This window comes from Colletotrichum destructivum, chromosome 1 (assembly GCF_034447905.1).
Source record: "Colletotrichum destructivum chromosome 1, complete sequence".
NCBI classification, from domain to species: domain Eukaryota; kingdom Fungi; phylum Ascomycota; class Sordariomycetes; order Glomerellales; family Glomerellaceae; genus Colletotrichum; species Colletotrichum destructivum.
In genome coordinates, this window is record NC_085896.1 from 6,801,018 (window position 1) to 6,816,389 (window position 15,372).

General features: G+C 52.7%; 1 protein-coding gene across 1 annotated transcript; it reads right to left on the minus strand.

Moving 5' to 3' along the window:
* Nucleotides 1-6,245: 6,245 nt before the first annotated feature.
* Nucleotides 6,246-7,071, minus strand: CDEST_02049 (uncharacterized protein; the record flags this gene model as incomplete). Its single annotated transcript, XM_062918208.1, is given in 4 exon segments — nt 6,246-6,264; nt 6,284-6,459; nt 6,524-6,930; nt 6,978-7,071. 4 exon segments carry the CDS (start codon nt 7,069-7,071, stop codon nt 6,246-6,248), a joined length of 696 nt encoding a protein of 231 aa, XP_062774259.1.
* Nucleotides 7,072-15,372: the final 8,301 nt, after the last annotated feature.

Consider the following 15,372-nt stretch of genomic DNA (forward strand, 5'->3'; position numbering starts at 1 on the left):
GTTAGTGAATCAGGTGGTGAACCACTAGAATCCTTAACAGCCGAAAACTCTTCACTTCTCTGCTCCGGAGCCCTTCCGCGATGGCCTCACAGCCTCCGGCGGGCATCGGACCGTTGCCGGCCTCACCGGCCGGCCCCGATCGGGGCCCTGGGCCACCTCCAGAGCCAACCTCTCCATCAAGGGCTAAACGCCGCCGCAATACCGAGACTCAGCCACTCCGGCCCAGTCTCGCGGGAAGCCAGCCTAACACCTTCAATCCAGCTCCCCCAACGGCAAAGGGGCCTCCGACCTTAACTCCAGCCACTGGTAGGACCGCCACTGGGTCTGTCTTGTCCGCCCTGGACGAGGAGGCCAGGCACTATGAGGCCCGCAAGGACGTCTTCTTAACCATCGCGCAATCTGTTGATAATGTCGTCTCCAGCTTTGAGGGCCCCAGGAAGCAGATCGCGAAAGAGGCTACGGCCTATGTGATCCAAGCCCTAAAGAAGCTCATCAACAGAGAACATGCTCCGACACTGACTCGGAGCTGGGCCGCCGTCACGGCCTCGGCATCAGCCACAGCTCCGGACCCCCACCCGGCTCCGACCCGCCTGCAGGCCAGACCCCAGACAAAATCCCAGGCCCAACCCCAGCCCCAACCTCAACCGAAAGAGGACCTCAGGGTCTTCGCCCGCATCCCGGAGGAGGGCCTGTCAGCTGCCCGAAAGAACGCTCCTTTTGCCCTACGCCAGACAGTTTGCCGGACCTTTGGCCTCCAACTGGCAGATATCCCTCACATCTACCACATTGCGACCGGATACTCACTGAGGCCATCAAACAAGCAGATCCAGCAAGGCCTCCTGGCGGACAAGCAAAAACTAGCGGCCTGTCTAGGAGCTTACAAGATAGAGACTCCTATAAAGTGGTTTACCTACGTCGTCCCGCGCTGCCCAGCCAAACTGTGGAGCGTTGATGGGGACGCCCTGGACCCAGCCACCTTGATCGAAGACGAGGTCTTTGCCCAGACAAGACAGAAGCCCACCCGGGCCCGGCAATCCCGCCTTGGGCCGAACCCCATTACGAACGAAGTCTCTTGGGTCATCTCATTCCTAACAGAGGTACAGCCCTTCAGACTGTTCAACCAAAGCAGCAGGTCCCAACTCATTCAGAAGAGGAAGACGCTCATCAGACACGACCCCGGCTGCCAGGGCTACCACTCAAACAGCTACTGCAACCGACAGCCGCTCTGCAACAACTGCAGCAGACCTTCAGACTCGCACGAGACTGGGCCCTGTACAGCTAAACCGAAGTGTGCGAACTGTTGCGGCCCATTCCAGGCTAGCCACAAGAATTGTCCAGCTAGGCCTATGACGATGAACGGCATCCCTGCCCTCCCAGACCGGAAGGAGCGCGCCCGGATTCGCAAGGTTGGACAGAAGGCCTATGACGCCCTCTATAAGGTCAGTCTAAACGCCTCTCGGAACAGCACCCAACAGCCTGGGGACCTCCCTCCCTCCGACCAGGACCAACCGCCCGGCTCCAAGCGGCCACGCAAAAGGACACCTTCCGAGAGCTCAATTATGTGCCTCGGTGACAGGGACACCGATAGTAGCAGCACGAGTGAGGACGAGCCCGAGGATGCCGAGGGTCCTCCCCAGACTAACCAGACTAACCGCGCTATCCTACCTCTCTTGAACAGGAGTCAGAGGGTAGCCCAGAAACCGGATTACAACGTTGCTAATGCCTACACCCACCTGGAACTCGACTCGGAGACGTAGGCCGAAGCAGGCCTCTCCACAGGTGCTACGCATAGCTCAGTGCAACGTAGGGAAGCAGTCGCCAGCACATACAGCTTTCCTGGAGCTCTGCTGGGCTGAGCTGATCGACATTATACTGGTCCAGGAACCCTGGATAGGCTATGTTGACAAAATGCAAATCAACACACACCCAGGGTTTGATTCCTACGTCCCAGTGGATTCCTGGAAGGACAGGGAGACCAGACCTAGGGTAATGACCTACATACGGAAAGGGAGGAAGTGGAAGGCCCAGCAGCAGAGGCCCGCACAGACAAGGGACATCTTATGGATCACAGTTAACAACGAAATTACTGTGGTTAACGTATACAGGCAACCAGGAGATCCCCACAGTCACACGACCACAACCCTCCTAGGATACAGGCCGCCAGAAAGAGTCCTTGTGGCAGGGGACCTGAACGCTCATCACTACTCCTGGGAGCCCGGATCGAGGAACAGGAATAGGGGGGACGACATAGCAGACTGGGCAGATGGCCACGGCCTGTCATTCATCGGCGAGACAGGGACTGCGACCCATGCCCAAGGCCATGTACTTGACCTTACCTTCTCGAACATTCCGCTCGCACACGCAGTGGTCAGCCCACACCTTCACCCAGGGGCCGATCATCAAGCAATTGTCTCAACAATCCCGCTTCATAAGCAACGACAACAACAGACAGATCAACCACGGTCACTATCAGTCCCAGACTCGGCCCTACCCCGGTTTAGAGACCTGATCAGAGCAGGAGTCTTAGTCTTACCTACCCTCCAGAACGCACCTACCCCTGCCGAGTTGGACACCCAAGCGGAACGACTAGTCGACCTTCTCTCCACGGCTGTCCAGGCTGTAGGGAAGCGTCGAGGAAAGCATGGGAAAGGGGCCCCTTGGTGGACGGAGGAGTGCGCAGAAGCCCACCGAACGTACCGCGAGGCCTGCTGCCGACAAGCCCAAGAACTAGAGCAGACCCCACGTCTCGCTATCCTCGAAGAGCAGAAGGTATTCTTGAGTACAGTCAGGAAAGCTAAGCGGGCCTACTGGGCTGCTAAGATCGAAGGAGTTACCTCGGACCAAGACCTCTACAAGATTATGGGCTGGCGAAAGGCTAGCCTAGGGGTCAAAGCCCCCCCTCTGGTAGTGGAGGGTCAGACGATCAACGACACTCAGGGTAAGGCCCAAGCACTCCGAAGAGCCCTCCTAGAGAGGTTCAGTGCCCAGGACGATCTGCCCGGAGACCCGTTCGACGTCCCTACAGTCCCTCGACGACGGATACCTTGGCATGATGTCATCAGTAGAGAAGAGCTGAGGGAGGCTACCCTGACAAAGGCCACGACCCCTGGCATCGACGGGATCACAACACGGCTGCTGCGGGCTTGCTGGGACCTTATATCTGATCCTGTCAGACAACTGTTCCAAGCCTGTATACAGACGGGCTACTTCCCCCAGCCTTTCCGCAGAGCGGAGGTCGCTATGATCCAGAAGGCAGGGAAAACAGACTTTTCTAAAGCCGGATCCTGGCGGCCAATAGCCCTACTATCTTGTCTTGGGAAAGGTCTCGAGAGGCTGATAGCAAGAAGAATGTCCTACCTTACCATCCTAGAAGGGGTGACCAGCCCACAGCAAATAGGGGCTCTACTTGGCAGGTCAGCGGTTGACCTAACCACCTGCCTCGCCCACGACATCGAAATGGCCCTTGACAAAGGGCTCACAGCGACATTGGTGACGATGGACGTCCAAGGGGCTTTTGACTCTGTCCTTCGGAACCGTCTGATTGTCCGGCTACGCCAACAAGGCTGGCCTCACAGCCTGATCAGACTGGTATTCCACTTTGCTTCGAACAGAAGTGCCAGAGTCAGGCTGGAGGACGCAACAACAGAGGACTTCCCGCTGGCTTGCGGGCTGCCCCGCTGTCTCCTATTCTTTTCCTGCTTTACATCGCAGACATCTTAGCAGAAGACCCGAAGCTTCGGCTCGGGTACGCAGACGACATCGGCCTTCTGGCTATGGGCCCCTCCCTTGAGAGTAATGCTGCGACCCTCGGCCAAGAGATCACACGTATCCTCGACTGGGGAACGGAGAACAAGGTCGCTTTTGACCCAAAGAAGTCCGAGGCTATCCACTTCACAAGGAAACATAATCAGCAAAGAGATCTGCCAGAGATCAAGGCGAGACACCTTAGAATCGTAGCATCAACGAAGCCCATCCGTTGGCTAGGGGTCTGGTTCGACAAGAGGCTTTCTTTCCGACACCATGTTGAAACAAAGCTGGCTGCGGCGACGAAGGCGGCCCAACATCTTAGACACCTGACAAACACAAAAGGCGGGCTCCCGGCCGCCGCTGTGCGCAAGGCTGTGATCTCCTGCGTCCTGCCAATCGCCCTGTACGGGGCCGAGACCTGGTATGGAGGCATGACCAAGCCAGCCCCTGGCAGAGCCATCGATACCGGCCGCAATGTTTCTCTCCCGATAGATGAAGTCAGTACATGCCAGAAGGGTCTTGCAATCAAGCTCGAAAGGGCCATCACAACGGCAGCAAGGGCTATCCTGCCGGCCTGGAAAACAACCCCGACGCGCAGCCTCCTTAGGGATGCTGGACTACCACCAAGCAAGGTGGCTCTAGAAGGAGTCCGCCTACGCTTTGCAGCACGTCTAAAGAAGGTTGATCTACAACACCCTCTTGTACCGAGGCTCTCCCAACGAGGGCGGCATCAGACGAAGCTCCAACGGACTGCAGACCTTGCACCAAAATGCCCGAGACCAGCACTCATCCAACCGCAGTACCTCCCAGGCTCACAAGACCTGATAGTCCTGCAGACTGAGAAAGAAGCAGCCAAGGCTTTCCAGGCCTGGCTAGAGACCGTACCAGACAGCCACATGGTTGTCTTTTCAGATGGCTCCAGAGCGACGAACGGAGCCACAGGATATGGGTTTGTCATCTACCGCAGCAACAGGCGCGTGGCCCAGGGCTGCGGCCGACTCGGTCTAGCAGAGGTGTTCGACGCTGAGGCTGAAGGGGCGAGGGTAGGACTCCGGCGGGCCCTCTTAACCTCCCAAGGCCAGCCCATACACATCTGCATCGACAACACCAGTGTCATCCATGGAATATGGGGCGAGGCCCCAGACTCCTCGCAAGCAGCGGTGCTCGAGATCCAGGCTGCTGCTAGGATATACAACATCCACACCCACTGGGCGCCAGGACACCAGGGGATTAAGGGCAACGAAGAGGCGGACCGGCTAGCCAAGGAGGGCGCAGCGCTGCCGGTCCCGCTAGGCCAACTAGCTACGCTCTCCGGGATCAAACGGCTTGGCAGAGAGAGATTGCGAAACCAGTACAGGCAGTGGTGGGGTAAAGAGTCGGCCGAACGGTACACCCAGCTTGGACTGAGGCTACACTTCTCCTGCCCGCCCGAACTCGCCCTACCACGGAGCACCCTTCACCACCTCTTAGCGTCCCGGTTGGGTCACGGGGACTTTGAACATTATCACCGACGCTTTAACCACACCGAAGCCTTGCTAACCTGCTCCTGCGGGGAGGCAAAGGACGTAGATCATCTGGTCTACTGCCCAGCGACCCTGGCGAGGAGGCAGCAGTGGCCCACCCTCTACCCAACTGGTCCGCTCGACCCCATAGGACCTATGGGATCCCTTGAACGATACTTCAAGGGACTAATGACTGGCCCAAAAGGCTTTGAGGCCTTCCTCCGCGTGACAAACTTCTTCCGGAAGATCTGTCCACGCTACTAGGGAACGGGCTTCGGCACGGGATCTAGACAGCCAACTCAACCCTCATAGGGAATAGACGGGAAGCAATGAAACTGGGGAACCAGCGGGAACCAGAAACAGATAGAACGCAGAGTAGCCCTCAGGCAGGATTTGGAGGACGAAAGGAAGGGCGATGTATGAAGTATGTAGTCCTAGCCCACGGCTCTCCACGCCACATACCCCTCGGGAGGTCTGCGACAAGGGTTCCACCCTTGCCGGCATGGCGTTAAATACAACAACAACAACAACAACAAATCATTGGCTGAGGCGGTTTCTTCGCTGTTGTACCGGCCTTGCGTTTCTATCTGTCAGGCAGCAAATGACACAGGCCTATGGAAAGCTAGGGGGTCAATGAGGTGTATTGTCGAGTATGCTCCAAGAAAGACTATGGACGTATCCGTCTATCTATATAATGATAGGACGATCCCCTGATAGTGGCATACCCTTGGCAGACTTAGTCATGCTCGTATAGTTAATGCCTTTTGGTATGTGATGCATCGTGTGACTATTGCTGTAACGAATGTGATGGGATAGGCCTGACACCTATCTAGTAATGCAGCCGGCGACGGGTCGGATTCTGCTGCACTATACTCTGTCCATGACCATTCATCCCGTTCTTAATTCTTGAAGAAAAACAAATTTCCAGAGCGTCAAACACATCATGGTTCAGCTAGTTATAGCTTACGTGAACATGGTCCCTAAAGTTCCGCCAAGTCAGTAAATGCGCTTCAGACTTTTTAGGGGCAACTTACCAATGGTTCTCTCTAACGTTACCGCGGTCTGACATTGATCTCCAGCTTGACCAAGGTTTGACCAAGTCTTCTTTGGGGTTCCAAATTCTCTGGCCCCAGATAACATACTTCAAATTGAGTCTCTGGCGGTTATTCATCACCCACTCCGCAATTTCTTTACCCGACAGAGAAGACTTCTTGATGACTTGTCAGCGATTCTACGTTTTCACCCACAAGAAAATTTAGAATCATCAGGCTTACTTCAGTGATATCAGAACACATCAGGTCGGTAGCTTTGCCGTCAGAATGGTCTGAAGTTTTGCCAGAGTCACGTTTGCAGCCCACCTCACGCACCCTCCCGGGGAACGCGGCAGTAATTATTTTTGCGCCATCCATGGCGACTTTAGTGCAGCCGCCCGAGTGAAACGTTGGCGGGTTACGATATCCACCAAAACCATTGGCGCTCGATTGGCAACACTTGAAATCGCTAGGTCCTGGGCACTGGCCGGAGGTAGACGAGCTGGCACAATCGCTGGTCCAACGACAGTTTCCAGCTGCACCACAAGGCACTTTGTAGCAGCATTTGACCGTAGCTGGGTCTGCAGGACAGGCACCATTGATTGTTGTCCCGCCGTTGGACGTACAGCTGCTGGCAGTTATGCAGACTCCTAAAGAATGTCAGAGATTGCGATTATCTCTCAGTGGGACAACATACCGGCTTTCCCTTCAGGGCCATAACAAGGTTCGTTGACAGCAGCAAGTGTCGCAGTAGCTGAGTAGAGAGCGAAAAGAATTTTGTTAAGCTGCATGATGACAATCTCTGGTTGCGGTTCGCTTGGGTAAGTTTTGGTCCACTTCCGACATATTCTTCGTTCATTGCCTTGACATGGACTGAGACTGAGAGATATATACTTCAACACATCTCACATGCACAAAACAGTGCGGGTTTGACTTCAGCACGCTAGCCATGCGTATACGGAGTTCCGCTCCAATCTCGAATCGTCTGGCAAAATTCCTTACTAAAATGCTCTAAAAAGGAAGCTAAGGTCTGCTGGAAAAAGAAGACTGTAAGAGCCTCGACGAATTAGTTATAGTTCAAGCCTTCCTAGCTCCAGTTAGTACTCCTGTTTTGGCTAGATGAATGTTGAAACGCTGCTTTCGTCTGATAAACGCTTGCGGTAAGGCAGCAAGACCCACTAAATCACCAACTAAGAAATTAATCAGTCAGTTTTCTATTAAAAGAAGATTGTAAAACACGCAATTCTTTTACTCTCGACTACTTCTAGAGTCGATTCAAAAGTCTAGGTCTGCCACTTTAAGCCTCAGTACTTAAAGCATCAAGTCTGCTACCACCTTAATTAGTAAATCTACGCTAATCCGCAGGCTAGAACACCGCCATGAAGCTGTCACTAAGGTCCCTCCGTTTAGATTTGAATAGAGATGTTCTGCATCCGAACAGCTTTGTCATGCTAGATGACGGTTTGTCAGGGTGGCCAGCGGAATATGCATATATGAGTGAGCAGAAAAGAGTGTCTGTTTGTGCTAAAGAGTGGATGGAATCACCACCGGCTTGTGGGCCTAGTGCTATCCTAATAAGTGTTACAGAGCTAGGGCCAGGTGGAAATGACAGGCTGGCCTGTTTAAGTACAGTCCGACCATTCTGGATGGGTTATGTCCATGACTCGCATAGAAGCATGCAAGGATTCTGTCACACCCCCTCAGAGAGGCAACTGTTGAAGTTGTGTCTCTGGATAAAGCAGAGCTTTTGATAACTGACGATTAACGAGAGCGACAGAAGGTAGGGTAATGTAGTGTTGAAGACCCAAGATTGGGATTGCCCTTGATCAAGTCGTGTGGTGTTGTGACTACTGCTGATCTGGTCTGCAGATCATCCTACCCAAGCCTCTAAGCTGCCTGAGCTATCTCGGCTTCTCTGAGAGCCTTGACTTGTTGCTCAACGTTTGCCATACCTAGCTGGGCTAGAAATCGGCAGTGCTTCTGAGCTGGCAGTGCTTTGGTGAGTCCGTCTGCGACCATCTCATTGGTTTTGATCCAGTTGAAGTTGATGAGACCATCCCTGACTTCCTGACGAAGCCAAAGATTGCTGATATTGATATGACGAAGCTTGCTAGTCACTTGAGGTCTCTCGGTGGTGAGGAGTCTCAAGGTTGCTTGGTTGTCGCACTGGAGAGAGTAGTCACCATCAAGATCAAGCTGAAGTTGTTCGACTAGTCGGATAGTGGCCTTGTATTCCTTTGCAGCTTGCGTGAGGGCGACCAGCTCAGCCTCAGTACTCGAGGTAACAACGCGACGTTGCTTAGATGACCTCCAGCCAATAGGGCCACCAAACATCATCATCATATACCCTTGGGTGCTCTTGCGAGTTGCGAGGTCGTCAGCAAAGGAGGCATCTGAGGCACAGAAGAGAGTTCCTGGTCCTTGAGAGTTGTATTCGATCGCGAGATAACGAGTATGATCGAGGTAGTCAAGGCAAGCGTCGGCTGCCTTCTTGTGGTTGGCTGATGGGTTGGTGAGGAATTCAGAGAGTCTAGATGAAGTTCTAGAGATGTCTGGTCTTCCAACGACTCCTGCATAGTTTAGGGATCCAATGAGTCGCTGGTAGTGATGGATTTCTGCTGTAGTTGCTTGCTGATCATTAGGAACAAGATTATCGGCAGCCATTGGCGTCCCGGTTGGCTTCTTCCTCTTGTTGGCTCCGAATTCGTCACAGACCTTGGCAATGTAGTTATCAAGGCTGAGCCAAAGCCTGCCAGCCTTGCGGTCTCTGATGACTCGTATGCCTAGAAAGATGTTCATTTCTCCCATGATCTTCATCTCGTAGATCTCTTGAAGTCCCTTGACGACTTGCTCGGCCATCTTTTCGTTTTTCTTACGATAGATCACCGCAATATCGTCAACAAAGAAGAAGACTAGGACTCCCTTGCCAATGAGGATACAGTCGTCCTCATCAAGGGGAGCAAGTCCAAGTCTCTTGAGAGTGTCGGAGAGGCTCTTCTGCCACAAAAGAGGGCTTCTCCTCAGACCATAGAGTGCCTTGCGAAGGATGAGGCAGGATCCCGGCCTGCTGTAGCCCGGAGGGAACCAGACATAAACCAGTTCATCAAGAGTAGCGTTAGTGAAGGCATTTACAGCATCAAGCTGCATCGTCTCTAGGTTGAAACGTGCCACAAGGGCCATCACGCTGCGAAATGATCTTCCAGCGAGTGTCGATGCGTAGGTTTCCAGCCCATTGAGTGGTTGAAGATCTCCTCTAACACAGATCCTTGCTTTGAATCGCTTGAGAAATCCATGCTTGTCGAATTTGTAGGTATATACCCATTTGAGAGGAAGAATTCGATGGATCTTCTGATTGACGTCTTCCAGTCTGGTAAGCTCGAAGGTGCCCTTCTTCCAGACTGTTCGATATTCCACGTTCATTGCCGCCAGCCACTTGGGCCAGAACTTGTGCTCTTTTGCTTCGGAGTATTTCTGGGGAGGTGAGGGGAGGTCTCTGCGATGAATTTGACCTAGATCATGAGCGAAGTCGTCCCATCTATCCTTTTCCTTGGCTGAATCGGTCAATTGGAAGAAGGAAGATCTGATTGATGAAGATCTATCCTTAAGTCGGCGAGAGGATCTTGTAGCTGCCTCTGGTTGATGATTGGTTTGACCAATTGGCGTTTCCCGATTGTAAATAGAGTTATTGCGACTTCCTCTTGGTCGTCCTTTTGGTCTCCCTGTACCTATAGTAGGAGGTGGAGCATCCGAAGAATCAGCGACGTGGATTGTTGACTCAGCGGTAGTTGCTGAAGAAGATAATGATAAGGCGGAGGGCGAGAGATCCTGAGTTGCAGTCTCCGGAGTGGGTGACTCTTCATGGGTTGTTGACTTGGGAGTAGGAGGGTCCTGAATGAAAGGTTGATCTGAGTCTGAAGTTGTTTGTAGTGACGGTTGCTGAGTAACTGTCTCTTCTTCTGGGTCTGTATAGGTTAAAACATGCTCTTCCACCCCCTCAACTGAAGGAGTGTGTGACTCCTGAAGTTGTGTTCCTGGAGAACCAGTAGGAGTAGGCAGTTGAGGCTCTCGCTGTTGGTCGAAGCACTGTTCCCTGGCATCCCTTGATCCAACTGCAGCAGCCGAGTGATGCTGGAGATCTTCGTCATTCCACAGTCGTGAATCCATGGGGAGATCTTCACTCTGAGGATCAGGAATCGGAATCTCTAGGATAGAGAAGACCCTCTCTAGCTCCGTTCGATGAAGGAGACTGGTATCCTCCTGGCTGGGGTCGTATAGCTTCGTTTCGTCGAATGTGACATCTCTGGTCCTCATGACCTTGTTGATTGCTGGGACCCAGATGCGATAGATGTTGGTACTGTCATAACCACAGAGATACCCAACGTGGGCTCTAGGCTCGGTCTTGTTCGCCTTCTCTTCCCCTCTAAGGTATGTTGCAGTGAGAGGGTAGGCCTTACAGCCGTATCGTCGTAGATGGGCTAGTTGAGGGATTTCAGCTCTCTGATGAGTAGTCCAGGGCCTAGAGTTGAGCCAAGCATTGATCAATCCCTCTGGGGTTTGCCAAGCGTGCCTCTTGCGGGGCATTCTGTTGCTGAGGTAATTTGCAGCTCTCACAAGTTCAGGGGCTAATTCCTCTGGGAATCGTGATTGATATCGTAGGGCCCTGGTGATCTTGAAGAGGATCTCGCCAGCCTTCTCTGCTGGATTTTGAGCCCCAGTATAGGCTGCAGACCTCTCAATAAGCTTGCCGTTATCTGCTGCCCACAAGTCGAAGGCATTTCGAAGAGCTGTTTCCCAATCAAGGCGAAGGATCGAGAGTTTGAAGTGGTATTGTTGCTCGAGAAATGTGGCCATCTGGATGATAGCCTGGAGTCCCTCCTTACGAGACTTAAGGAATCGAACCCATGTAAATCCACTCCATTCGTCACGTATGAGCAGGACGTTCTTCTCCCCGTTGTATGTCCTTCTCAGTGTGAAGAAGTCTATGGAGACGTAATCTCCTGGGGCGGTCGGGTTGTGGTCAGGCTTCCTTCTTGAGATTTGGCGAATCGCCTTGCCTGTGCTGCAAGCCTCGCATTCGATGGTCGTCACCCCCTGAATCTTGATTCCCCGGCTGGTCTTGAGCAGATGCTCGAGAGCTTTCGCACTTGGATGGCCGAGACGTTCGTGCCAGATCATGGCCTCTGCATTGGAGGGCGTAAGGGGATCCCTAGAATTAGGTTGACCTCGCTTGGCTGCAGGCTGGGCGTCTGAAAGAACGAAGCTAACATGCCTATCGGAGCTTACATTTTCTGGGGCTGATGTCAAGGTGTCATTGTTATTAAAGGATGAGGCTTGAGCAATAGCTGAGTCATGGTTGTGGTACTCCAGGAGATATTGACCATGTTTCCAAGGTGTGTGGTACAGGATCTCTCCTGTTCTGGTCTCAAGTCCTGGATGGCGAACCGTGAAGATCAGGCCTTTCCAGCGCAGCCGCCAAAGCAACGCCAACAACGCAAAGTCCAACTAAGTCAAGCAAATGAAGCTATTCAGACCACCCAAATAAGTAAGCCAACCCCCCCGATTTGGATTGATTGATTTGACTTCTGACTAAGGTGCTTTGACCAATGAGCGTGCTGGATTTCAGTCTCCCTCTGTCATATACCTCACCCTCCATACTTCACCCACCAGCCCCTTCATCCCTTTACTGATCGGTAATTTCTTTCCTTAACCTTCGCTGACGATATAAGGCGTTCGTTTTTCCCATTTGAATGGCTGTATTTCTATTATTAGCTTTATCCAACCTTACCTTCCCAGCTCCTACTTGATCCCCTTGTGGTCACTACCTGTTGCTGTTACCACCTCTGCCATACATACAAGGTAATGTTTTTTTCTGTCTATCGTACAGTCTACTGATAAGGCTATTCGTAGATGTCAGAACCTCTCAATGCGACTGCCCTTACCAGATTAGGACAGCCACCAACTAGGGTCTCAGCCCAAGTTGCTACCAGTCGCGCCGCCACCCTCCCTTCGAATCCCTCCATCTCCGACCTTCAACCTATCCTATGGGGGAATCGGCGATTCGTCATTGAGGAGCAGCTGGCCCGTAAGGGTGGAAGAGGCCGTACAACTTGGGTACGGGCTTATGGAGTCTTCCTTGTCGAACTCAGTCGCAACAACGAAGCTGGGCCAGCCTACTGGTGTTGCCAACGATGTGACGAAAAGGGGCGGCCCGAATTCTTCTCCGCAGTCGCCACCAGCTCTGCTCAAGAGCATCTACGTCGGTAAGTCTTTATTGTCGTGAAGCTATTCGCAACTTACTAATCTCATAAAGGGTTCATCATATTAGCCCTTGTGACCCCATTGATGGGCACAGGGATGACCCCTCTTCCGACGAGACAGCCACACCACCCCCCTCGCAACGTCCCCGCCTCACCACTTCGAGTATCCCTCGATCGAAGGTCGCTATTATTAGGGATCTCGCCCTTGCTACGATTGTTGGTCAAGACCTTCCTTTCAACCACTTCGACGATACCTTCCTCCAGCGCCTCCTTCGCTTCCACAACGTCGATCTATTCGCTCAGGTGCCATGGGGTAAAACCTCAATGGCTGACCACCTTGAGACTATATGGAGTCGAGGCAGAGCAACAGTCAAGGCTGAACTCCGCGAAGCCTCTACAAGGATTCATCTCTCTTTCGACCTATGGACATCGCCGAATATTTATGCTTTTATGGCTGTCACTTCTCACTTCCTTGACTCGAAGGGGAAGCACCAATCGCGCCTCCTCGCCTTCACTCAGCAACAAGGAAACCAATCTGGTGTCAACCTTGCGACCACCCTCGAAGATACTGTGAGGGATTGGGGCTTAGTCAGCCGTATGGGAGTAGTGATCTGCGACAACGCTACGAATAACGACACTTGCTTGGCCTCCTTCTACCCACGGATAAACCCCAGGATGACTTCACGTGACTGCAAAGCACATCGAATGCGTTGTTACGGTCACATCCTCAATCTTGTGGCCAAGTCCCTCCTCTTCGGCAGCGACTTCGAGACCTTTGAGGCTGAGTCGGAATTCTACCAGACAGTCCATCGCGATGAGGAAGATCTCAAACTTTGGAGGAAGACCGGGCCTGTGGGCAAGCTTCGGAACATCGTGAGATTCATCCGCGCCTCTCCACAACGGTCAGAACGCTTCAAGAAGGTCGCAAAGGAGGTTGATGGTGGTTCTGATTACTGTCTCTTCAACAGAAGCTCGTCAGAGCTACAGTTAATCCTCAACAATGATACCAGGTGGAATTCGACCTACTTAATGATCGAGAGGGCAGTCGAGAAGAGGCATGAGATCCGGGCTTACCTTTCAGGTCTCAACGACGACGAGGAATCCCTCCAAATTCCTATCTCTGATCACTTGACGGATGAGGATTGGCTTGTTCTCGTTGAGGTCAAGAGCCTCCTGGAGCCCCTCTTTTTCCAGACAAAACGAACGGAGGGATGGGGCAAGGGAGACGGTCATGGACGCCTTTGGGAGGTGATTACTGGCATGGAGTATATCCTTGAACACCTCGAGGAGTGGAAGAATTACTACAATCACGAGATTGCTCCTATTGTTGTACAGGAGGATGAGGAAGATGAGGAGGAGGAGGATCGGCAACTCCCTACTCGCAACAGTCGTAGTCTGAGGTCTTCAGCTCGGCGATCCTTCAACGAGAGCTCTCTTCCGGATCACGTGGAGGTTGACTGGGCCCGGCGAAGGGCTGAAGCCACTTCGCAGTTCCGTCGTCTTCGGAAGGGGTGCCAGGTGAATCTTCGGACCTCTATTGAGCTGGCTTGGCAGAAGCTGAACAAGTATTACTCAGCTCTTGCTGAGTCACCCCTCTTTGCTGCTTCAATTATTCTCCATCCCTACTTTGGCTTCAATTACCTCAAGGAAGTATGGGGTAGAGATGGCCAAGAGGCATGGGTACGGAGTGCGGAAAAGGGGCTGGAGCGCTTCTTCAATAAGTGGTATAAGGATGACGATGTGTCAGTCGTATCACTAGCGTCTTCGTCAGCCTCCTCATTGGCCCCATCTTCCCAAGAAGACAGCCACTTCAGACAGTGGCTGAGAAGTCGTCGTAGTCAGGAAGCAAGGGCGACGTCTGACGAGCTTCACTCGTACCTCAGGCAAGCCCCAGAGGAGACAGATGACCCTGCGCGATGGTGGCTAGACCGTCAGGCTCAGTACCCTCGGTTGAGTAAATTAGCCCTTGACGTCTTTGCGATCCCAGCCATGGCGTCAGACTGTGAGCGAGCCTTCAGTGCAGCGAAACTAACGCTGACGTCGCAGAGACTCTCGATGAAGGCAGAGAGTATAGAGCGACTGCAGCTGACGAAGAACTGGCTGAAGAGAGGGGTTCTACCAATGTCAGGGATCGATGGATTTGTAGTTCATCCGTGACATCTCTAGAGACCTGTGCTTAGCTTCAGTTGTTTCCTAATCAGGCAATACAAGCAGTCACGTGCCTTTAATTTGATGGATTTATCAACAGGGCCAAATAAGCAAGGATCTAGCGGCGATGAGGCAAATTAACAAATATGAGGGCCGATTTGCTTTATTTGCTTTGGCGGCTGCGCTGGGCCTTTCTCCTTCAGGGGCTCAGCTCCAATGAGGGTTACAGGGTAGTCTGGGCAATACCAGGCATCCCGTACGATAAACCCTTTCTTCCTGAGACCACCTTGGTTAGGGCGGATCTTCATAGTCCCGCGAGCGATAGCTGTCATTCTTCCTCCTCCAGTAGTGAACTCTGTTGACTGGCTGAAGTCTAGATCCTTCATTCTAGAGCGATCGTTGCAGATGTGGAATCCAGTCCCAGAGTCGACGATAACACTGTTCCGGAGTGGAAAACCAGCATATAGACTTATTGCTGGAGCGCTGTTTGGGGCAGCATAGAAGGATGAGGAATCAGAGCTGTGTTCGGTGTCCCTATCGGAGTCTGACTGCTCTTGGTTGAAGTAGGAGGAACTTTGACCTGAGTTCTCCTTGTACGTTGGAGAGGAAGATTGAGTAGCCGGCTTGTCTGACGAGGCTGACGAGGAGATTTTGGCGTTGTTGAGTCGCTCCTGTGCCCTTGGGTTC